Source organism: Salminus brasiliensis, chromosome 13, assembly GCF_030463535.1.
Source record: "Salminus brasiliensis chromosome 13, fSalBra1.hap2, whole genome shotgun sequence".
In the NCBI taxonomy this organism is placed as follows: Eukaryota; Metazoa; Chordata; class Actinopteri; order Characiformes; family Bryconidae; genus Salminus; species Salminus brasiliensis.
The window spans coordinates 32,262,350-32,290,173 of record NC_132890.1 but is presented as its reverse complement, the minus strand read 5'-3'; the positions used below and the strand labels follow the sequence as shown (position 1 = coordinate 32,290,173).

The window sequence follows — 27,824 nt, the reverse complement described above, 5'->3', positions numbered from 1 at the left end:
GTAGGACAGAAAAAGTGAGAGAAAGCATGAAGGACTCGTCAGATAAGGTAGCACTTGCGTCAGTCAGTGTCACGGTCATGCTCCCTGTAGCGGAAGGGTGGGATTAATTATCGCTAATTAAGCATAACTGGGGACCGGGGGCACTTTTTAATGTCAGCATGGTTTCGCAAGCCGGACAAATCTGGGTCACACGCTGCTTTCAAACTCCTTTCAGTCCACTCTTTTCTCTCGGTCTCACACCACACACACATGCGCGGCCCAGCTCAACTTCTACACACACACACATACCCTCCTACACACAGCGCTAAGTAATGTCTCCATTTAGATATGGCATGTACCTTTGATGTAAACTCACTGGTCTGTTAAATTTAGGACCTGAGCCAAGTGGGAACCTTTCAGATGTTGCAGGCACACACACACACACACACACACACTTTCAAACACATCACACAGGTGCGCTTTTAGAAACGCTACATCTTTGAGGTTAAACACACATTTACCGCTGGAGCTAACGTTAGGGGGCTGCCGTCAAAACCATTTTTTTTTTTTTTTTTCCCCACAACAGCTTAAATTGCAGTGTTTAATGAGGCTCGGGCATGCTGGTGTGTTCTCTCTGGTGGTGTCATGACTGAAGAGATATAAGCGGCTGAGGTATCTAATAACACAGCCCGTTAAATGAGAAGGCTCATTAGGGATGCACCAGTAGCACCGTCTCCGCAGTTGGTTATCAGGGTGGACGATACAGAGAGAAAAAAAACAAAAACAACATTGCGATATTTGAGGACGTCTTAGACAGATTAGCCAGAACATTAGGACCTGGGCTTTTGATACTCCGAGTAGACCTGCCAAGGCTTGTGCTTTACAGGACCTGGGGTATGTGGCACCAAGATGTAATGCATAGGAAGTGGTATTTCTTGCTGTTGGTTTCCTTTTACAGTAAGGAAGTGAAGTTTGCACTTGGAAAAAGACCACCACTAAGGAACGCGCTTTACACATGCATTTTTGGACAAGCTGAGAAGCGGACAGGACAACAGTAGCCCATAAAGCCTGTTGTTCTCTCTTTCTGATGATGTTGAAGCTCTAGTTAATCCCACCACTTGGATTAGTTCATCCAACCACGTTTAGGAGACCTCAGTTAGCAGACCACCATTAGATCATTGTAGTTTGGAGACCACGTTTTTGTTCTCTGTAAACTCCTGCCACTGAATTTGTTTGGTTCCTCCAGGAGCTCACTTGCTTTACTTTAATGAAGGACTGATTTGTCGTCTCTGTGTCTGTGTGTCTCTCTGTGTGTGTGTCTGTCTGTGTGTGTGCATGAGTTTACATGCGTGTGTTTTTGTGTGTGTGTGTACCTGTAAGCAGCTGGTGTTTGCTGTGTTTGCAGGATGGAGCTATCCTGGTGTTTCTGCCTGGCTGGGACAACATCAGCAGCCTGAATGACCTGCTCATGGCCGAGCAGATGTTTAAATCTGGTAAATCTCTACTCTGTCTGTTTCACTGCTGCTTTGCATTCGTGCCCGATTTCTCAGCCGATGAGCCAAATACAGCTGTGCTTGGCTACATTCATATTACAGGCTTCAAGTGGCACAGATTCCCCTTTTTCTGGCCTGGATTTGATACAAGTGATTATTAACAGCTGTGTGAACACAAACAGATCCACTATTAAAGGCTAAATGCATTTTTAGGCAAATCTAAATGCTGATGCTGATTAAAAAAGAAACACTGTCCTGTTAAAGCGTCTTAAACTGCATTTGAGCAATGGGGAAACATCAGTACTGTGGTGGTCATTTTCAGTCTTTTTGCTCTAAACCATGATTTGACACACTAGCAGAGCTTGAAATCACCTACTGGGTTGAATGATGTGTATTAGAGCTGGGAAATGACCAGACTGGGCTGGACACTGGCCCTTCAGGACCGGAACTGAAGCATGCATATATTATTTATATATTAAATAGTGAACCTGACTGATGTTGTGCTTCTGTGTGTTTGTTTAGACAAGTTCATCATCATTCCACTGCACTCTCTGATGCCCACGGTCAGCCAGACACAGGTAAATACCTCTGCTTCATCACCATCATCATGGATGTGACTTATCCCCATAGACATGCAAGTTTGGAGGCTTTCTTAGGGTAAACTGGACCATATTCCGTCCTCACTGCAGTACCTTGGGAGTTTAGCTGAGCTGACTGTCTCTGTCAATATTCAGGGACAGATTTGAAAGTGTAGAGTATGTTTCTTAAATCATTAGGAGCCTCAAACATCTGCAGTTAATCTGGAGATCTGCTCGAAAATGCCGAAATTCACCACGGTTAGCTTGATGCTAACATAACGGACCAATCCCTATTACCAGGCTAGTGGGAGTTTAAACACCTCTGATTCAGCAATGTCTTGGTGAATCTAGTCGGTAGTGTTGGGGAAGAGAAGAGCTTTCTGTAGAGCTGTGGTCTAGAAGAAGCCCAGTTTGACGGTAGTCTCCAGTCTCCAGATACCTTGTGGTCATGCTGCTTGCCATCAGCAGCCGGAGCCTGAGAAAGCACAATTGGCCTTTTGACTCTCTCCGGGTGGGCAGATGGCTCTTTCTCTCTGAACATTACTTCTGTGGGGAATCTGCCAAGATGGGTACCCCATGCTTTAATCCGAGTGCGTTTGGTTGCCCAGCAACATTACATCGGCTTGAAAAGAGGTGAAGGCTAAGGAGGCATGTGTCAGTCCTGACCCTCCCAGTGTCGGGGACATTGCTTGTGATGGGGGCATTATCTATCTAAAACACTGGGGAGAGGGTTGGATGGATAAATAAATTAAAAAATTAATATGATGTCATATGCATAATGCTGCTCTGTGACTATTTACTCTCATTCCCTGTTAGCAATGTTAGCATTATTAACTGAACTGTTCCTTTAAATCCTCTCCCCTAAACCAATAAAGGAATTCTGAATGGTTCACTGGAAGTGTGCTGAGATGTTTGTGTAGCTTAGCCAGAATTTGACTTATCTTATTTATTTATTTATGTATTTGTATAAATGTGTGGAGAGGAAAGACATAACCGCTACAGGAGGTGTGTGGGAAGCAGGTCATTTTGATCTTTTTGAGAAAGCGTTATAAAAACATGACCGAGTGAGGCGATGCGGTCTTCAAGACCATGGGAGGACCTACACAATGCACAATGCCCCGCCCACACAAATCGGGATATTATTAAATAAACATCATCTCGATTTCTTTTGTGCCTCCTAACCTAACCTTAATCTCATGCTTTTAAGGTTAGATTTAAGGTTTGGGTCAAGGTTAGGGTTACAGTTCAGATGTTGGGTGGAGTTAAGGTTAGTGTTAGGTTTTAGGGTGGAGTTGGGGTTAGGATTAGGTTTTAGGGTCGAGTTGGGGTTAGGGTTAGGGTTAGGTTTTAGGGTGGAGGTGGGGTTAGGATTATGGTTAGGTTTTATGTTTGGGAAGAGTTAAGGTTAGGGTTACGGTAGGTTTTAGGGTGGGGTTAGGTTTTAGGGTGGGGTTAGGGTTAGGTTTTAGGGTGGGGTTGGGGTTAGGTTTTAGGGTGGAGGCGGGGTTAGGATTATGGTTAGGTTTTATGTTTGGGAAGAGTTAAGGTTAGGGTTACGGTAGGTTTTAGGGTGGGGTTAGGGTTAGGTTTTAGGGTGGGGTTAGGGTTAGGTTTTAGGGTGGGGTTGGGGTTAGGTTTTAGGGTGGAGGCGGGGTTAGGATTATGGTTAGGTTTTATGTTTGGGAAGAGTTAAGGTTAGGGTTACGGTAGGTTTTAGGGTGGGGTTAGGGTTAGGTTTTAGGGTGGGGTTAGGGTTAGGTTTTAGGGTGGGGTTGGGGTTAGGTTTTAGGGTGGAGGCGGGGTTAGGATTATGGTTAGGTTTTATGTTTGGGAAGAGTTAAGGTTAGGGTTTTACGGTAGGTTTTAGAGTGCAGTTAGGGTTAGGTTTTAGGGTGGGGTTGGGGTTAGGTTTTAGGGTGGGTTAGGATTATGGTTAGGTTTTATGTTTGGAAAGAGTTAAGGTTATGGTTGGGTTTTAGGGTGGAGTTGGGGTCTGGTTTTAGGGTGGAGTTGGGGTTAGAGTTTAGAGTGGGATTTAGTTTAGGGTGCAGTTAGGTTTTAAGGTGGGGTTAAGGTTAGGTTTTAGGGTGGGGGTGTTCTGTGTTCTGATCATTAACAAATACACAACATTTGAACAATTCTATGACCTCTGGTGTTGAGGGCACCAATACACTTAACATTGGGGCAGTCATGACTTGTTGGTTAGAGAGTTACAGGGTTATTGATGACAGGGTTGTGGGTTCGATACCCAGGTTTACCAAGCTGCCACTGTTGAGCCCTTGACCTAGGTCCTTCTGTGCTCCCTCACAGCCACAGCAAAGGGCACATGTGCTCACAAGATCACTGTGTGTGTGTGTGTGTGTGTGTGTGTTCACTGCACAGATGGGTTAAAGGTGAAGGCTAATTCACTAATGATAAACATGGGTGTGTTTGTCTGTGTTTGGTGTTGGGTTGCTGTTAATGTTAATGCTGTTGCTGTTCAGTGCTGAATAACGAATCACTCTCTGATCAGGTGTTTAAAAGACCTCCTCCTGGAGTCCGAAAGATTGTGATTGCCACCAACATTGCAGAAACGAGGTAAGTCTGTGTGTGTGTTTATATCTGTGTGTGTGTGTTTGTGCGTGTTTGTGTGTGTGTGTGTTCGCATTTTCCTCCATCGCACCACTTTCCTTAATCGTTTAGAGTTGAGCTGGAACTCTGCCAGTTTGATGTGAGCCACGTTTGACGTTTCTTCCGCATTTTGGTTAATTACCATACTGTCACTGTTTCCCCTGCTGCTGTCAGTGTTCACGATTTTAATGGAGCCGGACGTGCTCTCAATACGTGCTTATTAATACGAAATATATATATATATACACACACGCACACAGACACAAATATCCAGCCAGACGTATATAAAAATAAAAAATAAAGGCTCTTCAAATGGTTCACTGAGCGATGCTGTAGAAGAGCCAGGTTTGTTTATATAAAGAACCAGGTTTGTAATAGAGATGTGTGAACCTACGATCTATTATTCAGCTGCTGCTTTCAGTTATACAGCGTCCACTATTCATTTTTCAACTATAAATAATCCTGTGTCCACTATGAATAGTTCAGTAACTACTGTAAATTATTTAGGATCCACTGTGAATTATTCAGTAGGTATTGGTAATAGTTCAGTGTCCGCCCTGAATTATTGAGTAACTAATATACATTATTCAGTAACCTTTTTTCAGTATCCAGTAAACTATTTCTACTAGCTACTAGCGCTTCCGTGGGGTCTGTAGCGCTTCCCTGGGGTCTGTAGCGCTTCCCTGGGGTTTGTAGCGGTCTGTAGCGGTACCCTAAAGTCTGAGGTCTGTAGCGCTTCCCTGCGGTCTGTAGCGCTTCCCTGCGGTCTGTAGCGCTTCCCTGCGGTCTGTAGCGCTTCCCTGGGGTCTGTAACGCTTCCATGGGTTCTGTAGCGCTTCCCTGCGGTCTGTAGCGCTTCCCTGCGGTCTGTAGCGCTACCCTGAAGTCTGAGGTCTGTAGCGCTTCCCTGGGGTCTGTAGCGCTTCCCTGGGGTCTGTAGCGCTTCCCTGGGGTCTGTAGCGCTTCCCTGGGGTTTGTAGCGCTTCCCTGGGGTTTGTAGCGCTTCCCTGCGGTCTGTAGCGCTTCCATGGGTTCTGTAGCGCTTCCCTGGAGTCTGGTGTCTGATTCCCTGGTGTCTGATTCCCTGGGGTCTGATTCCCCGTAGTGTCTTACTAATGAAGAGGGTTCTCTACTGTAGGATTAACAGTTGTTCGTGATGGTCGTGTTGTGAATTCTCTCTTCTCTCTTCTCCTCTCTCTCCATCTCTTTACCTTCCTTTCACTCTCTCTCAATCCCTCCCCACATCCCCCCCCCTCTGCCTTGCCCCCTCCCCCTCTCCGCTGTCAGTATTACTATAGATGATGTGGTGTACGTGATTGATGGAGGGAAGATTAAAGAGACGCACTTTGACACCCAGAACAACATCAGCACAATGACGGCCGAGTGGGTGAGCTTAGCTAACGCCAAGCAGAGGAAAGGACGAGCCGGCAGGTACCAAGCTCTTGTCTCTGTCTCTGTCCCTGTCTCTCTCTCTCTCTCTCTCTCTCTCTCTCTCTCCCCCCCTGTCCCCCTCCCTCCTCTCGCTCTGTTCGTGGTGGTGTCTTCTGCTGCAGGTTTTCTTTATTTATTTTTTTCTGAATAATTGTGCCCAATTGAGATTTACTCGGGTCAGACCTGAGACTAGATTGCACTGGAATGTAAATGTGTAAATTTAATTTTCCACGTTCCACGCTCGGCTTCTGCGCCTCACTTCCTTATTTCCTATTATCAATTTCATGCTAGCGAATCCCACAGGGGTTTGATGACTGACGCTGCGGAGTAATGAAAATGTGACTTTGGCGATTGCTCTCCAGCTTCTCTAATAACGTCCATGAATATTCGATTCTTTCTATTTCGTCTGACCTCTGTTCGCTCTTTAGCCGTTTGCTTTTTATACAGAGTCCCTCTCTCATTTCAGTGCTGCAGTGATCTCGCCTGTGCCGAAACCTCCTGTGAATCCCCTCTTCAGGGGAAAGCATTTGGTCTCTAGGGCTCAATTCCAATTCAAAAAGATGAAGCCTCTTCTCGACTAACCGCCTATCCGCCTCCTCCCTGAGGTCCCTGTTGTCATTCTGTCTCTATAAGTCAGAATTTGACCATAAATAATATTATTGGTGCCCAGGTCCATTATTTTATCATCATTTAATAAATACATTGTACGCAACACACTGTGATGTTTTGAGACTGTGCTGCTAATACCGGTGTACTGTTTTTACTCACTGATGGTGTGTGGTTTTGGACCCAGCTTCAGTCTCAGATGTCCCGTCTGCACTCAGATATTTAAAAATAGAAGCACTTTTTATATATTTATATTTACACTAAACTGCCACAGCTGTCTGTCAGTCAGCCATTAAATCATTGATATTTATCCTGTCAGTCATTCTGCTGTTCTGCCATTCAGTCATTCCACCATTCAGTCTGTCATTCTATCTTTCTACCATTGAGTTAGTCTACCATTCAGTAGAATTCTACCACTCATTCTACCAATCAGTCAGTCAGTATACCATTCAGTCAGGATATCAGTCACTGTCAGTCATTCTACCAGTCAATCATTCAGCCAGTTATTGTCAGTCAGCCATTAGACCATTTAGTTATTTTACAATTCAGTCATTACACCAGTCACTGTCATTACAGCATTCTGTCATTACACCATACTGGTACTGTCTGTCAGTCATTCCGTCAGTCAGTGAGTCAGTCCTTACACCATTCAGTCACTCTCTGTCAGTCATTGTCAGTCCTTACACCATTCAGTCACTGCCCGTCAGTCAACAAGTCAGTCCTTACACCATTCAGTCACTGTCCGTCAGTCATTCCATCAGTCCGCGAGTCGGTCCTTACACGATTCACTCACTGTCCGTCAGTCGGTGAGTCAGTCCTTACACCATTCATTCACTGTCTGTCAGTCATTCTGTCAGTCCTTACACCATTCAGTCACTGTCTGTCATTCAGTCATTACACCAGTCTGTCATTACACCATACTGGCACTATCTGTCAGTCATTCTGTCAGTCCTTACACCATTCAGTCACTGTCCGTCAATCAGCGAGTCAGTCCTTACACCATTCAGTCACTGTCAGTCATTTAGTCATTACACCAGTCTGTCATTACACCATACTGGCACTATCTGTCAGTCAGTCATTCAGTCCTTACACCATTCAGTCACTGTCTGTCAGTCATTCTGTCAGTCCTTACACCATTCAGTCACTGTCAGTCATTCAGTCATTACACCAGTCTGTCATTACACCATACTGGTACTATCTGTCAGTCAGTCATTCAGTCCTTACACATTCAGTCTCTGTCTGTCAGTCATTCTGTCAGTCAGCGAGTCAGTCCTTACACCGTTCAGTCAGTCATTCTTTTATGTCATTCAGTCTCAGTCTGTCAGTCATTCAGTCACTGGCATAGTCAGTAAGTCTTTCAGTCTGTCAGGTCAGTTAGTGACTTTTAGCCTGGCCCGCCAGGTGATGCAGCAAAAGTAACAGGAAATGAGGATAAATATGGCTTCTGCTGTATGATTTTTGTATGATGTGGCTGTGCTGAGTAGAAGGGGCCGGGGCAGTGAGAAAGAGGCTTATTTTTCTTTGGGCTGGAAAGAAGCCCTGAGTTTTTCTCTGTCTGTTTTAAAACCCCTCTGGCGTCAGAACCGAGTGACCTTGAATTGGATCTCTGCCTCGCTCCCTTGGAATAGAAAACATCTATTGTTTGATTTCTTACACTGAGGATAAAAACGATTGATTCTCTCAAGGCAGTTTGGACTTTTTGCGTATATGAATTGAATCGGGAGGAATGTGGCTCTAATTTTGAGACGCGTTTGTAAATTCATTTTGTTGCTGATGGTCTGTTTAATGACGCAAGCATTTCTTTTTACCATTGACGTCTAAATCAGACCTTTACAGAAGGACACTGAAGTGTCTGCGTACGTTTTCATTGGGAAGTGGAGTTTATAAGGATAAAGAAGCAGACAGCGGAGGACCACTAAATCCAAATAAACACATCAACTGTTTTTACCTACCCAAAAGTTTTCAGAGTGTCCTCAGGGTTTATCATTTCTGTTTGTTTATATCTCATGGAAAACCTAATTTCCATGAAGAGCTATTGAGACAGTGTTCATGCCTCCATTACATGTACAGCATACGTCCAGACAATTTCTAGAAACCTGACACTCGCCACTACTGAAAGCACACATCTGGATCAAAGCACCACCTAAAGTCAGGTAAGTTTTGACGAGGTTCATATTTTTTTTGACTGTAATATCACTGAAACATTTAAACAGCTATTAAATCAAGGTGGAATCTCACAGTTGCTTTCTGCTAAATCATAAACCCTTAATGAGCAATTTTGTTTGAGGCTACTTTACCAAGACTAGCAAGAGGTTAGTTTACCAAGGCTAGCTTAGGCTAGCTACCTATATCTTTTTGCCTCAATGAGTTTCTGTACCCAAGAATGAATAATTATTAATTATTAACATCAAATCAAATAAAATGTATTTCCCCTCAAACTAGGGTGAGTGTTAGGTTTCTAGTAATCATCTGGACATATGCTGTACATGTGATGGAGGAATGAACAGTGCATGCAGAGGATGTGGTCTCAATTACCCGACAGTGTGCCATGTGCCTGGAATTGAGGAGCAGCTTTGCTGTTTACATAACTGTTTTGGTATCATATCTAATTATTTTAGCCAAGATTATGATTAAGGGTATTTTTTATTTTTTACTATATGCAAGTTTCTCACCTTTAGCTTCCATTTTATTCCGATTAATTCCTATAATTACCCGTTAATTCCCGTGGTAAATTCCCCAACTTGGAAATTCCTGGAATTTTGTAACTCTAATAAGTAGATTGCTGCATATGCCACTTTCCTCTGATGGCAGTGTCAGGGACCTCTATCTATTTATTTATTCAGACTGTTTACACTCTTACATTTCTTTAAATTAGTGAAATACCATTTCTTGCTTAGTTTCATTTAATATTTATTTACGTTTGATTTCTGTTGTTGCACCATGGCTTTAAGATGTCCTTTACATATTGCAGTTTTCTCAATAAAGCTGACTTTGACTGTGATACACTAACTGGAAGACGAGGAAAATTTAGCTTCAACCACAGGGTTTACAAACACAACACAAAGATCGTAGTGCTGTGGAGCACCATATAACTTGTATCCACCTCCACCCAAACGTTCCTACATCTGCTCCTACCCTTCTGTGGAGAGGAAACCAACACCAGATCATTCTTACCCAGAGAAATGGCTTGGTTGTGAAGTTCTGGTGAAGCAGACACATCGGCTCTTTGGTTAGCTCTTAGGCTAATGTCTTACCTGACAGCCTCATAAGCACCCAACACATCTGCTTCAACCGGAGCGTCATAACCCTGGAGTAGGAGAAGATGGTGGATGTTTGGGTGGATGTAACTTCACTCTAAATAGCATTAAATAGCCAATATCGGAATGTTGGGTTAGCGTAGCTGGCTACTTTATGGCCAGCCTACTTCAGACTGCGTTCACTTCAAATATGATTTATTAAATATGCATTTTAACCCAGTTTTGCTCACCCTGGGGTGATGTGGAGAGAGAGCCATCTACCCTCCAGCATTGAGCTGTGGAGCAGTGGAAGAACTGTGTTCTCTAGAATGATGGATGGTGCTCCATCCAATACTTTTGGGATGAGGTGGGGTGGTGACCATCCAACATCCTAACCTCACTAACGCTCTTGTCTCTGAATGCAATCAAATCCTCACAACAATGCTCCTCCAAAATAGTAGAAAGACGTCTTCCCTGGACGGTTCCCTGGACAGATTTTGGAAGTAACAATGCATGAGCAGATGTGCTCATATTTGCGTTTAGCCTTGAAAGGCTATCACTAGTGGGCTTACAACCTCAGGAAGCAAAGGCTAGCCTGTCTGGACCGGGCTTAAAGGATCTGCTGCTAACATCCTGGACATGCCGGATACCACAGGACACCTTCAGAGGTCTTGTGGAGTCCATGCCTTGATGGATCAGGGCTGTTTTGATGGCACAATGGGGACCTACTCAATATTAGGCTGGTGGTTTTAATGTTCTGGCTGACTGGTGTACATCATCAGTGGGGGGGTATGATGTGGGTCTTGTTGATCAAGTTATAGAAGCTCCCCTGTAATCTCGCTTTCTGTGCATTAATCTAATTTGTGCCGGCTAGAAAAAGTCGTATTCACATGACTCCCACGCTGTGTCTCAGCCTTAGCGCCAGGGACGCTAACTGGCTAACTGTGTATTCTTCACAGAGCGGAGTTTGTTTTGGTAACGCTGCCCGAGGTCTCGCCCCAGCAAAGCGTTCCGCCAACTGATCTCGTGAATATTTCAAATCACACCCACGCTGCTCCTCACCAAATTAAATAGTAGCTCACTAAAAGCATAGAAAAGAGGAGCTGCTAGCCTGCCTGCCTGTGTGTGTGTGTGTGTGTGTGTGTGTGGTTTTAGTAATACCCATCTCTCTCTGGCTTGTGTGTGTTGAGGTTAGTTGGGCTACGGTGACTCATGCTTCGTCAGACTGAGCAAGAGGGAGAATAGATAAATGTGTGTGTGTGTGTGTGTGTGTGTGTGTGTGTGTGTGTGCGTGTGCATCAGTGACTGTGTCTCCTGCATTTGAATTGAACCTCTCCGTCCTTCTGCTTTCAAGCAGCAGTGAAAAGCCCATCAGCATTTTCGTACACACGTGAATTACGCGAAAGCTCAACTGACTGCCGCTGCCTCCTCTACAGCCGGGCCTTTAATGCTGTTTCACAAATCTGCCCCCAGCAGAACAGAGCTGCTGTGGATGGCAGACTGGACCAGCCCCTCCGTACTTGATGGCGATGGTCAAAAGCCGATCTGCACCAAGAGCCCTTCCAGCCTGAAGTACGACTCGGCTCGACCTGCCATCCTTTAAGATCCACAGAAGACGAGCGTCCAGACTTTTTTCTGTCCCGAAGTGGTGGAACGACCTTGACCTGGGTGTCCGAACGGCAGAGTCCAACGCTCGCTGTCTTCAAACCCAGACTGAAGACCCTCCTCTACTGAAAATACTTGGGCGAACAGTAGAGTATTATGGTCTCCATATTGACTTGTGTTTAGTAGTGTCTAAACTGGAGAAGAGCGTCTGCTATAAATGCCTTAAATGTAAATGTAATGTCAGACATATTCAGGGTTGGAGTGTCCCTAAAACGTCCTCTGCACCTCGACTCACGAAACGTGACTGTAAAATATAATATAACAGAATTCTGAACACTGACGAGTCGCCCCACAAGTCGCTCATGTTGCCCCAGCATCTACGCATGTGCCAACATAAAGGATTCACCACAGTAATTACGGCAGTTACCGCTCTGCTGTGGTTAACAACACTGCCATGACTTTTGAACGGATACCTTACAGTGGTGTCCAAATATTTCTGGACACTACCTTTAACGAATGCATTCAGCTACTTGAAGTTGGACCCTTTGCTGACATAGATGTGCAAATGCACACACTATACTAGCCCGTAGAGAAGTATTACAAGTATGCCAGGCAGGGGCTAGACGCTAGAGGAGGTATAAAGCCCCCCAGCATTGAGCTGTTATCTCCTGTTTTGCTGAATGCAATCAAATCCTCACAGCAATGCTCCTCTGAAATTTAGAGACCGTTACTCCAACAGAAGCAGAACCATCTCCCACTTTGATTTCAGTAGAATCAATGAATGAGCAGGTGTCCCAATACTTTCGTCAGTGTAGTATTTAATGTAGTGATTAATGTAATTAATTATTTAATTTAATACATTAGTTAACGTATACATAATTTTGACGTCCTTCTCATGTCAGTATGTGTATTGTCATTACTCTTATTAATAATATAGCTAATATATGGTATAAAATGAGAATCAGAACCTCGGTCCTGCTCCCCACTCAGACCCCGGTTCTGAATCGGTTGGGTGTTCAGGGATCAGTGTTGGAGATGTGGGATTTCAGTAGTGAATCCTGTAGAGTTGTGAATCCAGCTCACAGACATGCTTACACTGTGTTTCCACAGCAACCTGTTAGCTTAGCACAGACAACTACAGAGCCTCTCAGACCCACAGGGCCCGAATGCTTTACCCATCCCTGTTCGGACCTCAGTATTCACAGCTTAACCCCCCCCCCCCCCCCCCCCGCCCCACACACACACACACACACACACACACACACTCTCTCTCCCTTTGTCTCTCTGTGTCTCTCTTTCTCTTTGTCCCTCTCTTTGTCTCTTTCCTTGTCTGTGTATCTCCTCCTTTTTCTCTCCTTCTCTTTGTCCCTCTCTTTGTCTCTGTCTGTCTCTCTCTCTCTCTCCGTCTGTCTATTTGTCTTCGTCCTTCTGTCTGTTTCTGTTTCTCTCTTTCTGTCTCTCTATTTATAAAGCATATATATATAATATATGTATTACTCCATATAGGTAATTATATGTATTTAAATCATAGTTCAGATGTTCTCTGGAATGATGGATGGTGCTCTATCCAATACTTTTAGAATTGACCGGCTGTTCATTAAGGCTAAGCAGGAGTCTGACCTGTCGCTCCTAATGGAATGGGCACTTTTCTATCTCTGGTGTGTGTAATAACGTGGTGTCTGTCTGTGTCTGTGTCTGTGTCTGTCTGTGTCTGTGTGTACGCAGGGTGTCTCCAGGAAAGTGCTATCACCTGTACAACAGCCTAAGAGCGAGTCTACTGGACAGCTATCAGCTCCCTGAAATCCAGCGCACTCCACTGGAGGAGCTCTGCCTGCAGATAAAGGTACCACTGCATGCTGTCGCTCTTGCTATATGTGTGTGTGTGTATGTGTGTGTATGTGTGTGTATGTGTGTGTATGTATGTGTGTGTATGTGTGTGTGTGTGTGTGTGTGTGTGTGTGCGTGCGGGGGGGGCTGTACTTTTCCTAGGTCTCATCTTCATTCTCTCTTCTTTTTTTTTTTTCATTTCTTTTTTTCAACCTTCCTTTCCTCCCTTCTTTCCTTCTTTTGTTTTCTTTCTTTATTCGTCTTGCTTTACTTCTTTTATTTCATCCCTTCCATTGTCTGCTATCTCCCCTTCTCCCTTGCTTTCTGGTTTCCTTCCTTCTTTCCTTTCCTACATTGATTTCTTCCCACCTATTCTTTCTTTCTTAGCTTCCTTCCTTCCTTCCTCGCGTTCTCTCTCTCTCTCTCTCTCTGTCCTTTTTTTGTTTTATACATTGTCACTGGTGATATATCATGATCTCATGTGCACCCTTTTCTTTCTTACACACACACACACACACTTGTCTCTATGGGCTGTATGTAATGGGGACTCACAGCAGAGGTTTCGCGAGTGCTCCCTGGTGACACTAATAGCCGAGCACAAACATACTAATGCATTAATGGCTGTGTTAATCAGACTCGTCTCCTCTCAGGAGCAGTGTAATTGTTTAATGAGGCCTTTCAGTGGTGTCAATTACCACCCCTCCAGATACACAAACACACACACACACACACACACACTACTCTTTGCATCTCTGTTGAGTCATCTCCTTGGAGGCAAAAAACGCAATTGTACTACACATGGCCAAATACACACAATTACACAGACAGAGCCTGAATTCGGCCTTATGAGCTTCTATTTCCTTTGAGCCGGTGTCGTTCAGTGTGTTCAGTACGTGTGTGTGTGTGTGTGTGTGTGTGTGTGTGTTCTCCCTTTTTACAGATCCTGAAATTAGGCCCTATTGCGTCTTTTCTGAAGAATGCTCTAGACCCTCCATCGGACAGAGCCATCGAACTGGCCATCACCCACCTCATGGATCTGGTGAGTGTGTTCCATACGTTGTTTTTTTTAGCATAAGTGTGTGTGTGTGTTTATGTCTATTTGGGACACATAAAATACTGTACATTATAAATAGGTATATAACATGCATATACACATCATCACTGTCTGATGAATTAACGAATCTATTAGCCCTATGCCTACTGGCAAGCATGGACTGGAGGGGTATAAAGCCCTTGTCTCTGCCACTCAACACAGTTCCTCCAGTCAAATCCTCACAACAGTGCTCCTCCAAAATCTAGTAAAGAGCCTTCTTCCCTGGACAGTAGAGACAGTTACTCCAACAAAAGCAGGATCATCTATTTTTAATACCCTTGATTTTAGGAGAAGCATTTAATGAGCAGATGTCCCAATACTTTTGTCCATTAAGTGTATTTTGTATTGAATTGAGTGCAATGCCTAAATTTCATTAGATGCAAACCAAAAAGAAGCAGCACGGGTAAACTGAGAACGTGGAGTGATTTGAGATCAGTGGGCTGTGGTGTGATTCTGGTGGATGGGGGCTGAAATTGGTGATAAGTACAGGGTGCCACAGATGATGGAGATGGATGGCTGAGAGAATGAAGTACAGCTGTTGAAAGCAAAATGAAAACTGAGCAGCTTACTAATTGTGTGTGTGTGTGTGTGTGTGTGTGTGTGTGTGTGTGTGTGTGTGTGTGTGTGTGTGTGTGTGTGTGTGTGTGTGTGTGTTCAGAATGCACTGGACCATAATGAGGAGCTGACTCCATTGGGGTTCCATCTGGCCCGCCTGCCTGTGGAGCCTCACATTGGGAAAATGATTCTGTTCGGAGCTCTGCTCGCCTGCCTGGACCCTGTGCTCACCATAGCAGCCAGTCTGAGCTTTAAAGACCCCTTCTTCATACCGCTGGTATACACACATCACACATGTCCACTTGACTGCTAACCATAGTTGTGTATATATAGGATTTTCTATACGGTACTGAGCAACAGGCTTCTAAAACACACCCTTTCCAACACCTAGTTTATCTAATCAGCCCTTCGTTAAAGTAAATCAGGTGAGCTGCTGGTGGAACTGACCGACTCCATACAGTGGACAACCTGCAGTACCTACAGCACATTCTAACCACCAGCCACTGACTGCTTACCACTGTATTAGTTTCAGTACTCTAATCTAAACCAGTAAAAAAACAAAGGCACATGTTCTCTTGCAGGGCAAAGAGAAGATCGCTGACCAGCGGAGAAAAATCCTGTCCAAAAACTCCAAGAGTGACCATCTGACCATAGTCAACGCCTTCTCGGTAAAACTCAGCGCCACCCTGGCAGCGTATGCTGTTTCCCAGTCTGTATCTGAGCTAGCTGCTGCATTATACGTGTGATTTCCTTTCGCCTTCAGGGCTGGGAGGAGGCTAAGAGGCGGGGCTACAAGTGTGAGCGAGAATACTGCTGGGACAACTTCCTGTCCTCCAACACGCTGCAGGTCAGTGTCTTGTAGGGTCGTTACGGTGCCACGGTTTTGCGGTTAATCGTGATGTGTGATGGGATGGTTACGCCACCATTAGCCTTTCCATAATACAGATTACAAGGCATTAATTGCTAGTCAGTGATATTGACTTATTGTGGCTTGTTTCATTCAGTTTTTTATTATTTTAGCTTATTTTTTATTTTAGCTTAAAAGTTTTAGATTTGTTCAAGAATTATATTCCAGTTTTGATGGTAATTGAACTGATATTTCTCCAGATTCGCACCCCTGGGCTGGATTTGTGCCTTAATACCTTTGTAGGTTCTTTACTCTTTAGGTGGCTGGAATGTATCATTTTTAAGTGCAGTGAGAGCTAGCCAGGCTGAAGTATAGCCTCTGCATGAGTGTGTTGTAAGACAATGTACAACTAAGCCTTTCATGAAACTATAAAGGCCCTATATAAATTCCAGTCACATTAGAAGTGTTTTATACACATATGCGTACATCAACAATGTGCTTTTGCTTTACGATCTAAATACAATAAAAGTAAAAAAAAAAAAAAAAAAGTTTGTGGACACCCCTTCTAGTGAATGCATTTAGCTACTTAAGTTGCCCCTATTGCTGACACATATATGCAAATTAAATGCACAGCTTATGTAGTGTAGAATAGGACTCTCTGGAGCAGATAAACATGGACCTATTGGCACCATTCTACCTAATGCCAGGTGTGGGCTAGAGGGGTATAAAGCCCCCCAGCATTGAGCTGTGGAGCAGTGGAAGAACTATGTTCTCTGGAATGATGGTTGGCGCTCCATCCAGTTCCTTTGGGATGCGTTGGGGATGATGGTGGGGTGTTGATCATTCAACATCCTATCTGTTTTTACACTCTTGTCATTGAATGCAATCAAATTCTCACAGCAATGCTCCTCCAGAATCTAGTAGAAGCCTTCTCCCCTGGACAGTAGAGACAGTTACTCCAACAGAAGCAGGATAAACCCTGCCAGCGCCGTGCGAACACTGCAGAGTGGCAGGGAGCTGCTTTATTGGCGTGTCATTTGATTATGGTGTTCCCAGAGCAGCGGGGTAATAACAGATAGTAATATAACAATTCATTTACACCCAAAACGAACACTTCCAGTTCCGCTTCAGCTTAATCCACTGCAATAACCACGCATCTCTCTCTCTCTCGCCCCTTTCTCTCTCGCCCCTTCTCTCTGACAGATGCTGCAGAATATGAAAGGACAGTTTGCGGAGCATCTGTTGGCGGCTGGCTTTGTGAGCAGTAGAGACCCTAAAGATCCCAGAGCGAACATCAACTCCGGTAACTCTGACCAACTTTGTTAAAACTGTGGAATAATTTTGATCCAGTATGAATCTGCTATGTGTTTATATTTAGTCTGTCTGTAATAACTGGGGCAGTGGTGGCTCAGCGGTTAGAGCAATTGGACTGGGTGTCCATATAACTGGGTTTGACACCCGGGCTCAGCAAGCTGCCACTGTTGGGCCCTTGAGCAAGGCCCTTCGACCAATCTGCTCCCCGGGCGCTGGAGTTGGCCGCCCACCGCTCGGGGTGTGTGTGCTCACTGCCCCTAGTTCACGTGTGTGTGTGTGTGTTCGTTCACTGCCCCTAGTTCACGTGTGTGTGTGTGTTCGTTCACTGCCACAGATGGGTCAAATGCAGAAGACACATTTCGCTGTGCATAGTACAGTGACAAATACGTGCACCTTTACCTTTAATTGTGGAGTGAATTTGCTCCAGTGTGCAGTGTGTGTATTGTCAGTGATAACTTTGTAATTTGATCCAGTATAAATCTGCAATGTGTGTATATTTAGTCTGTCGGTAAATAAGTGGCGTGATTTTAATCCAGTATGAATCTGCAGTGTGTGCGTACATTTAGTCTGTCAGTAATAATTGTGGTGTGATTTTAATCCAGTATGAATCTGCAGTGTGTGTGTACATTTAGTCTGTCAGTAATAATTGTGGTGTGATTTTAATCCAGTATGAATCTGCAGTGTGTATTTCCTCAATCTGACAGTAATAACTGTGTAATTTGATCCAGTATGAATCTGTTGTGTGTGTATATGTAGTCTGTGAGTAATAATTGTGGTGTGATTTTAATCCAGTATGAATCTGCTGTGTGTATATGTAGTCTGTGAGTAATAATTGTGGTGTGATTTTAATCCAGTATGAGTCTGGTTTTAGAGCCTGACCTTAATGGCTGTGGTGTGGTTTTAATCCAGTATGAATCTGCAGTGTGTGTATTGCTGCATTCTGTCAGTAATAATTGTGGTGTGATTTTAATCCGGTATGAATCTGCAGTGTGTGTATTGCTGCATTCTGTCAGTAATAATTGTGGTGTGATTTTAATACAGTATGAATCTGGTTTTAGAGCCTGACCTTAATGGCTGTGGCGTGATTTTAATCCAGGATGAATCTGCAGTGTGTGTATATGTAGTCTGACAGTAATAATTGTGGTGTGATTTTAATCCAGTATGAATCGGTAATTGACTGGACCCAGAGCTTCCACAGTATTAGTAAAGCTGTTCCTCCTCATATAACACAACCTTTTTCTGGAGACGGTTGGGTAGCGTGGTGATATTGAGCGTGTCCTGTGGCGTAACACTGTCAGATCCCACACATTGCGTTGCGCAGCCTTGCCTGGTGAAACTGATCCAGCTCCAGTAGTGCCTACACAATGTTCAGCTTTGCAGCTGCACTTGTATGCAAAAATTTGGACACCCCTGTCCAGATCACAGATGCGCAGTTCATTTCCGTAATGAGAACAAATCCACCACAGAGATTTAGAGGGAACATATGAAGGATATGATGTGTTTTACATGCTGAATGTACTGCTTATGTAATTCCTGTAGGTTTGATGGTTTTTCAGTTTTGTGATGACCTTCACTTGAGTTTCCATACCTGATTTTAATTTGAGCTTCTCGTCAGTGTTAAGCTCACTACAGTGTACTACACTGGTAGAGTAATATTACTGGGGAATGGAACAAAGGCCTGCTCTATCAGTTCCTATTGTGAAACTTTTAGTGTTTGCTAGACGAGGCAGAGCTTTAAAGGCTGATTGATCTTCCAGGGCCCATTGTAGGCTATTAAGGAGCGAGCTAATTATTAATGCATTTTGATGGTTGCTAAGCAGCATATGCTTAGATAAAATAGCACCTTTCATTTGATTTTACTGCAGCTGTTCAGCTCCTGCCTCGCATTTACAGCTTCCTCCCTCCCTCGCTCTCCACACACAGGCACACACACACTAATGGGGCATTTTTCGTGATAACGCATCATGATCTCACACTGACTCACTTTCACTTACACACCTCCTCTCTCCTCTCTCTCTCTCTCGATGCTATTGTACAAATATGTCTTTTGACTGGCTGAACAGGTACAGAAGACGTTTACAAATATCACTGAAGCATAGCCTGAGCGAGGCCTTTATTAGCTACACTTCATACAGTCTTTTCTATAAAAATCCTTCATTCAGCTTCAGCACAGCCAACAGGAGGGGAGTTAACACGCCAGGCTAGTTAGTCTTGGCTGAAGCGCGGAGCTTAGCGGCGAGATCAACCAACAGGAAAGTGCAGCAGGTTTAATTCTTCCACTACGTCCAGGTAAACATTAGCAACATTAGTGAGTGTAGCCTTTCCAGTCACAAACAAGGAGTAAATCTGTTCCACTGTTCAGCCCTGTGTTCACTCTGGTTCAGTTTAACTGCCGTTTGATTTGTCGCCTTGTTAAAAACGACCCAGGATGAGCCGCTGTTAAACGTGTAAGATGCTTAAGGAACTTCAGTTTCTTCAGCTTGAAACTGTGAAGAAACCTCTCAAAGTTTTCTTGAGGGTTCCTCCAAGCACTTCTAAATCTTCTACAAACTGTTTCTTGCTAAGTAGAAAATATGCTAAAGTTCATAAACTCATCCATATATTATAAAGGTGCTACAAAGGGTTGTTGGAGCAGTGGCATAGAAGAACCATTTTGGTCCAAAAATTCTTCTTCTTTTCTTTGGTCCAGAACCACAGTTGTAAAATAACCATTAAATTGGGTTAAAAGAACCTTCACACTTTATACACACACACACACACACACACACACATATATATATATATATATATATATATATATATATATATATATATATATATATATATATATATATATACTCTGAGAACCCTTTGGAGAACCTTCAATTTTGTAGAGTGTGGGTGCCGTTTAGGGGAAGGTGCTTGCCCCCTCAAACTAAAGTTCAGGCAAACCCTCTCCTAAAAACCTGTTCTTGAATGTTCTTCAAAGCACCTTAGAAGGTTCCTCTACAGTTTCAAATGAAAGAACCTTGCACTTTTAATAGTGAGCGGCACTTTCCAGCTGGAGTTGAAAGTTTTTGACCTGGATGGAGTGGAAACTCTGGTAAGTGTGTTTGTTAGAATTATGGGTGTCTTCAGGAAAGGGCAGCAGCCTTGGCCATTGTTTACAACACGACCAGAAGCAGACATCTCTATCTTTCGTTATTTCCAGACGACCTTCTCCATAGATTACAGCTTTCATTGCCACCTTTTAACCTGAGGGTGGGTGTATTTAATAATGTGTCCGCTGAGCAGGCTGTTTTCTCTTTCCACAGACAACGAGAAGCTTCTTAAGGCGGTCATCGTGGCTGGCCTTTACCCCAAAGTGGCCAAGATCCGCCCCAGCCTCCACAAGAAGAGGCCGATGTAAGTGCACCTGCCATCACTGATGGTTGTTCAGCTTGTGGTTCTTCTCCACACAAACAAAGTCCTAACTGGAGCCAGAACATTCATTCTGATACCCGCAATCAATAGAGAGGGAACTTTTTTCAGACTGCCGGAGATGATAGAAGATGAAAAAGATGAAAGCTGTAAACCCCTGGAGCAGCAGCGCGTGGGCGTGTGTGTAAGTGTGTGTGAAAGAAATGACAGTGTGGAGGAGAGAGTAAGAATGGTAAGATGGTAATGTCCTCCAGCAAACCAGACATAGTCAGACAGGTGACTGCTCTTCAGAGAGAGAGTGAAAAAACATCCTACTGACGAAAGAACTCAATTTGGCTGTTTTTCGTTTTTCTCTGCTGATCGATCCTTTTTATCCGGCTACTATTATTAGCCAGGTGTGAAAACAAAACCATCATCATCCTCGCAGCGGAGAGGCGTCTGAAACAGCACGTCAGCTTAACTTCTACACTCGCTCATCAAAACGGCATCAATAACACAGTCCAGCTCTGCCTTCCAGTCTGCGGGAGCGTCTGACTCAGGCAGCAGTGTGATTAGGAGTGTTTATCGGCCTGGTGGATTTCAGACAGAGGAGAAAGTGGGTGTGGAGGAGGTGGTGAAAAACTAACTGTTAGCTAGATGTTAACTAATCCAACGATAACTAGATGTTAACTACTCTAGCTGCTGTTCGCTAGATGTTAACTACTCTGATGTTTGCTAGATGTTACCTACTCTGGCTGCTGTTTGCTAGATGTTAACTACTCTAGCTGCTGTTCGCTAGATGTTAACTACTCTAGCTGCTGTTCGCTAGATGTTAACTACTCTGATGTTTGCTAGATGTTAACTACTCTACCTGCTGTTTGCTAGATGTTAACTACTCTAGCTGCTGTTCGCTAGATGTTAACTACTCTGCTGTTTGCTAGATGTTAACTACTCTACCTGCTGTTTGCTAGATGTTAACTAATCCAATGATAACTAGATGTTAGCTACTCAGCTGCTGTTTGCTAGATGTTAACTACTATACCTGCTGTTTGCTAGATGTTAACTAATCTAATGATAACTAGATATTAATTACTCTAGCTGCTGTTTGCTAGATGTTAACTACTCTAGCTGCTGTTTGCTAGATGTTAACTACTCTAGCTGCTGTTTGCTAGATGTTAACTACTCTAGCTGCTGTTAGCTAGATGTTCACTTCTCTGATGTTTGCTAGATGTTACCTACTCTGGCTGCTGTTTGCTAGATGTTAACTAATCCAATGATAACTAGATGTTAGCTACTCAGCTGCTGTTTGCTAGATGTTAGCTACTCTAGCTGCTGTTTGCTAGATGTTAACTATTCTGATGTTTGCTAGACTCTGCTCTAGCTGCTGTTAGACACTACCTGCTTCAGCTCATCTGCTCGAGCTCATGTTAGCTAAACGTTAACTACTGTAGCTGATAAAAGCTATGTGTTCATTTCTTTAGCTGATTTTAGACGTTACTACTCCAGCAGACAATAGCTAGAAGTTCATTACTGTAATTAACTGTAATTACTGACGTTAGCAAACTAGGTACAGTGCAGTGAATGATTTCCTGCACTAGCACTTTGTTGGCGTATTAGTATGAAGACACTAATAGTTTGTCGGCACTGTGCAGCTCTAGCCTGCACGTGTGAGCTGCTCGTTTTCTCCGGCTGGCATCAGGTTCAGATCTCAGGAGGAATGTCTATCAGTGTGAATTATTCCAGTTTCCCTGGAATTGTCCCTGTGATGCAAGTTACCCGTCACCAGCTGAAATATATATGTGTGTGTGTGTGTGTGTGTGTGTGTGTGTGTGTGTGTGTGTGTGTGTGTGTGTGTGTGTGTGTGTGTGTGTGTGTGTGTGTGTTTTGCAGGCCAGTGAAGGTGTATACTAAGGCTGATGGAAAGGTTTGTATCCATCCTAAATCTGTCAACGCCGAGGAGACTCAGTTCCACTATACCTGGCTCATCTATCACCTGAAGATGAGAACCAGCAGTGTGAGTACACACATACACACACACACACACACACACACACACACACACAGATTAAATGTGAGGTCACATTGCAATGAGTAACACAACTAAGTTTACAAGCAAAATGTTTTTCAGACAGGCCTCTCTCTCTTCGATCTCGATCACTCTCGATCTCTCTCTCTCTCTTGATCTCTCTCTATCTTCTCTCTTGGTCTCTCTCTCTCTCTCACTCACTCACTCACTCTCTCATTTTCTCTCTCCGCATTTTGAACAATAAGCCTCATTATTAAGCATCAGATTGTGCTGAGCCACTCCATTTGAGTTTACAGAGAGGGAAGAGACTTGACAAGGCTTTTGAAATTGATGTGGGCCACGTTTTAAGAAAAGCGCCATCTTTTATTCAGGACCTGTCTGCCTTTCAAGTCCCGCCTCTCCACAGCCTCGCCTCAGATCAAAGCCACTTACTCAATCAAGGAGCCCGAATCCAGTCATCTCTCTCTCGCGCGCTCCCTATCTGTCTCCCTCTTGCATGCTCGCTCTCTCACTCCCTCTGTTCCCTGTCTTCCTCTCGCGCTCGCCCTGTCCTCGCTTTCTCTGGCACTCGTTCCTTACAACGACTTTTGTTGGACATGGTGGCGCATCCTGTCTAATTGCAGTCCGGTTATCCACGTAACTCTGGGTGGGACTGGGAGTGTTCAGCTGGATGTAGGGCAGCTTTCACATGCTCGTCAGAGCAGTCATTTTTACCCGGCCGCAGATGCGGCATTGCCAGGCAGCAGACTCCTGGTCCTCCTCAGCTGTACCACACCAGCTAGCAGACGCCTGTGCTGCCCAACGCATAACCTTCCCTTCACCCATACACTAACGCCTCCTACATCTCAAGCTCTTCACTAGGGTCATCAGCTAGGCATCTCCCTTCATCAGTGTTTCGCTGAATTAAGCGCACGGCACATCCAGAAGCCTCAGCAGTAAAATCTGGCAGCCCGGACTCACTCGAGCCCACTTCACAGGATTTCACAGGCTCACATCCTCAATACCACTATACCCATTGCACCAAGCAGCCTACATCTCCCACCATACTACATCTACCACATCTAACCTCAGCCCTTCTTATCCACAACCACTGACTACAGCTTTCATCTGCCTCTCACAGTTCCTTCATGGCTGTCCTCAGCATGGTGCTACGAAACCCCTAACACCTACATCTGCTGGGCTAATATATGCATGCCACCCATGCAGTCTCGCCTCCAGATCAACCACCAGATCTGCATACCTCAACCTTTTCCTGTCGGGACACCCCATCAACCTCATCTTCACATAGAACTGTTAGCTATATAGAACTGAAACTATCAATGTTTATTGTGACAGCAATGGGTGCACCTTAATGCGGCCAAATTCAGTGAACAGGAAGACTGTCCACAAACTTTCAGATGCCTAGTTGCACAAATGCACTCCAGTGACATGTTTCCCTCGTTACTTGCCTTAAAATGCTTCTGGTAACTGTAGAAACTACAGGCATAAATCACATTTGAGTGAGGTAAGGCATAAATCGCATTACCTCACTACAGCATTACTACCCTACGATACCCTAAACAGGCGCAGTCTATTGGTTTCCTATCTGCCAGGTTCTTCTTGGAAATTTCTGTTCTACCTTGAGTGGTACAGCAGTTACGAGCAGGTGGCAGAATGTGGGCCAGAAGGTGGAACTTCAGCTTCATGCTGAACACTCAGGAGTCAGAAGCGTCACCCCTGTATTAACATGCGAAACCCAACTTTACACTTGAGCTTGTTTACCTGCTGGTTGCCCACATTGTTGTGCAGATGATGTGAAGCCGAAGCGCCATATCAGTCAGATTCTAGAACTGCAGCTCCGCACGTGCTGGAAGAAGCCATTCCAGAAACTGGACTGTTGGAGAAAGCCAGAACTTCAAAAAACTTCATTAAAAAGATCAGGATTTAACATTTTTCCACAGATTTAAGGTGCAGGACGAGATAGATAGAGAGATAGATAGAGAGAGAGAGATAGATAGATAGAGAGAGAGAGATGTGATGAAATGTGATGTGAGAGAGGCAGCATGTTAATCACTTCAGCGGCTGCAGATAGAACTTTACTGAGAGAGAGAGAGAGAGAGAGAGAGAGAGAGAGGGTCAGTCCGACAGTGGAGAGTGGGAGTAATTTATAGAGAAAATGGTCACTGTGGGGGAGAGACCGAAGTGTGTGTGGGGTGTGGGGGGGGGGGGGGGGGCAAAAGAATGTAAGAGTGAGGTAGAGCGAGAGCAATTTACAGAGAGAGAGTAAGAGAGTGATTAGAAAGTGAGGGAGAGAGGAGGCAGGTGATTTGAGAGCCAGGGACAGACGAGTGGAAAGTGAGTTGGGGGGGGGGGGGGGTAACAGCTGAAAGACGCTCCAGGAGGGAGTGATTAGAAGTGCAGCACAAAAAAAAAAAAGAAGAAGTGAGAGAGAGAGAGAGCTAGATTTCTTGAGATTGGAGAAGGCAGTCATTTCGGTAAACGTAAAAGAGTGGGAAAGTCTCCTCAGGGAACGGACTTGTTTTGTGAAAGTTGTGGAATATAATGAATTTTCTCAAAGTATGGAAGTATCATCAGGTGGGCTTGACTGGCATGTCATGACTGGAGCAGATCAGCCTGCTCCTTTAAACAGCACGATATTTTAATGAAGGAGATCTCTAGGATGTAAACATTTGTTCATATTTCAAAATATTCCATTTACTCCTCAGTCCATATATGGAAATTATGGAATCAAATATTTTAAATTGTACATTTTTGATAATGATAATGATAATGATTATTATTATTATTATTATTATTATACATTTTTACCCCAAGTAGGAGAGTGTTTAGCTGTAGGTAGGGCAGCTTTCACATCGCCAGATGGTTTGTGGTCACCAACCCAAGTGATTTTCCCCCTACACTAGCAAGGCTCCCGACACTAGGAGGTAAGGACTTAACACATGTCTCCCCAGGTCCCCAGCTCCACCACACCAGCTAACAGACGTCTGTGCCTGGGCAACATCACTCATACACACTAATGAGCAAACGCACACAGTGGACAGTGAGCACACATGCCCAGAGCAGTGGACTGCCGTTGTTGCAGCACCTTGGGCCTTCCTCAAGGGCCCAGTAGTGGTAGCTTGCCGAGCCTGGGTATTGAACCCACAACCCGGTCATCAATAGCCCGGCTCTGACCGCTGAACCACCACTTCCCTAACCACTGGAAACTACGCAAAAATAATGCCCTCCTTTGAAGTTGTTGGTTTTCATAATGCTGCAAAAAAAGACATTTACATATAGAGACTTCTTTGGCCTCCGTTCATACACTCATCAGGAGCGTTTCAGCCTGCTCGCCTTTTTTAATGAGTCACAGTACAGGGCAGCCAGTCATAACAGAGGCCATTTACATTTCTCAGAGGTAATGACGCAACACAGGCTGTCGTGTCGTTAAGACTGGGCGGTCAGTCACGACAACTCACTAAGAAAAAACATGGACGAGAGGCTGGGAAATGGTCATGAAAATGAACTCTGACTGTTTTGAGCTCACACAACTGCTGCAGGGGAACCTCAGGAAACTGGGATATGGATCATTTTGGTGCAGAAATCAGTAGGGCACAGTGTGTGACCTCAGAGTAGAGCAGCAAAGTGTCTGAAGTGCGTTTCTTTAATTTTTCACTGGAGCTGCGAAGCCCTGAATGTATCCAACAAGCATCAGAAACGTAAAGCTGACCTATTAGCATTGCCTGAACCATCCTATACTCGCCTCGCACTATGTCAGGGGTAAGCTAAAAGTCTTGCTAATGTGATTCAGGCACTGTATGTCACTCTGTGTTGTATGAACAAGGACACGGGTACATTCAGTAGCAGTGTGAGTAGCAGCCATGGTGGAGCCTGAACTCTGAACTCTGAGCTCCATCCCAAACTTTAGACACTGGAATGGCCTCGCAGATCAACTGTACTCAGAATTATGCAGAAGGGGTCCGGTATAATCCTGAAAAAAGGGTTACTTGACTCAATTAGTAAGCATAGTGGAACCCTTTTTGTGCAGTAAGCTATTAAAAGTAAAGGTGCTACAAATGGGTGTGCTAGCGATGCCATCGAAGAACCTCTTTTGGTTCCTTAAAGAACAACGCTTGTAATAGAGATGTTCCAAAAACATTGACATGGTTCATCTATGGGCAACAAAAGGTTTTCCACCAGTGTGAAGAACCCTTTGACCTGCTAAAGAACCATGCTTCATCCTAGTTCTGTAAAGATCCACTGTCATGCTTTGCTGCAGAACTCTTAACGGAACCCTACCTCCTTTTTTATCCTCTCAGTATTATCATTTCCAGTTCCCCCCACAAGCTAGGACTCCCCCATCACACAGTGCTGAACCACATCTTTTCAAACCTCTCAGACGCAGTGGCACCGGTCAGCTCAGCGTGCTCACCGCGCTCAGAGGAGAACACTAGCTGCAGTGCCATCTGACCCACCCAGGAACTACGCTCAGCCACGAACCACTGTGGCATTACTGGAGATCCAACCGGAGACTTCCAGATGCCAGACTGTCGGTTTAAAGGAGATGGAGTAGCTGCACGTGTGTTTGGCTGAGTTGGGTGAAGACTCCTGCTGGTACTAATCCACACTGCAGCAGCATGGGATGCTGAGTGCTCCTGACATTCTGTTCTCTCTCTCTCACTCACACACACACACACACACACACACAGAGGTGTGAATGTGTGTGAAACAAGAACAAAGAGACCGGGGGCAGGGAGGTCTACGTGTACTCTTTAGATTCCATCAGCTGAGTGTGTGTGTGTGTAAGAGAGAGAGTGAGACAGCAGAGATGACATATAGAGCAGGCTGGTTCTTCCACCGGTGGAGGGGGCAGAGTTCTGCTGGCTGGTTTTTGCATCTATAAATTGAAATTGGAATGCTGTTTTTCTTCTCTGTCTCGATCTGAACTTTACTCTCACAACAGCTCTTACACCAGCTCTCACACCAACTGTCACTCAACACACAACTGCATCCTCTTCGCTTTCTCGCTCTTTCCTGCTGTGGTCTTTCTTTCCTCTCCCTCTTCCTTTCTCAGTCTCTGTCTGTCTCTCAGTTTCTCTCTCGCGCTCTCATTCCTTTATCTTTCTCTCTCGCGCTCCCTTGCTTTCTCTCTTGCACACTCCTTCTGTCTCTTTCTCTTTCTTTCTCTCTCGCACTGTCTTTTGCTCTTGCTTTTTCTCTTCCACTCTCTCTCTTTCTCTCGCTTTCTCTTTCTTTTGCTCTCTCAC

The 27,824-nt window shown here is 44.5% G+C and overlaps 1 protein-coding gene across 1 annotated transcript in view; it reads left to right on the top strand.

Moving 5' to 3' along the window:
- dhx36 (DEAH (Asp-Glu-Ala-His) box polypeptide 36) overlaps positions 1–27,824 on the top strand; it is a 59,182-nt gene that overhangs the window by 24,108 nt on the left and 7,250 nt on the right. Inside the window, exons 12-23 of the mRNA XM_072695364.1 lie at positions 1,385–1,472; positions 1,995–2,050; positions 4,563–4,627; positions 5,948–6,091; positions 13,264–13,381; positions 14,306–14,404; positions 15,117–15,290; positions 15,595–15,681; positions 15,777–15,860; positions 17,064–17,163; positions 20,468–20,558; positions 22,443–22,566. Of these exons, the coding sequence (XP_072551465.1) occupies positions 1,385–1,472; positions 1,995–2,050; positions 4,563–4,627; positions 5,948–6,091; positions 13,264–13,381; positions 14,306–14,404; positions 15,117–15,290; positions 15,595–15,681; positions 15,777–15,860; positions 17,064–17,163; positions 20,468–20,558; positions 22,443–22,566 (1,230 nt within the window). The remainder of the gene's footprint in view (positions 1–1,384; positions 1,473–1,994; positions 2,051–4,562; positions 4,628–5,947; positions 6,092–13,263; positions 13,382–14,305; positions 14,405–15,116; positions 15,291–15,594; positions 15,682–15,776; positions 15,861–17,063; positions 17,164–20,467; positions 20,559–22,442; positions 22,567–27,824) is intronic.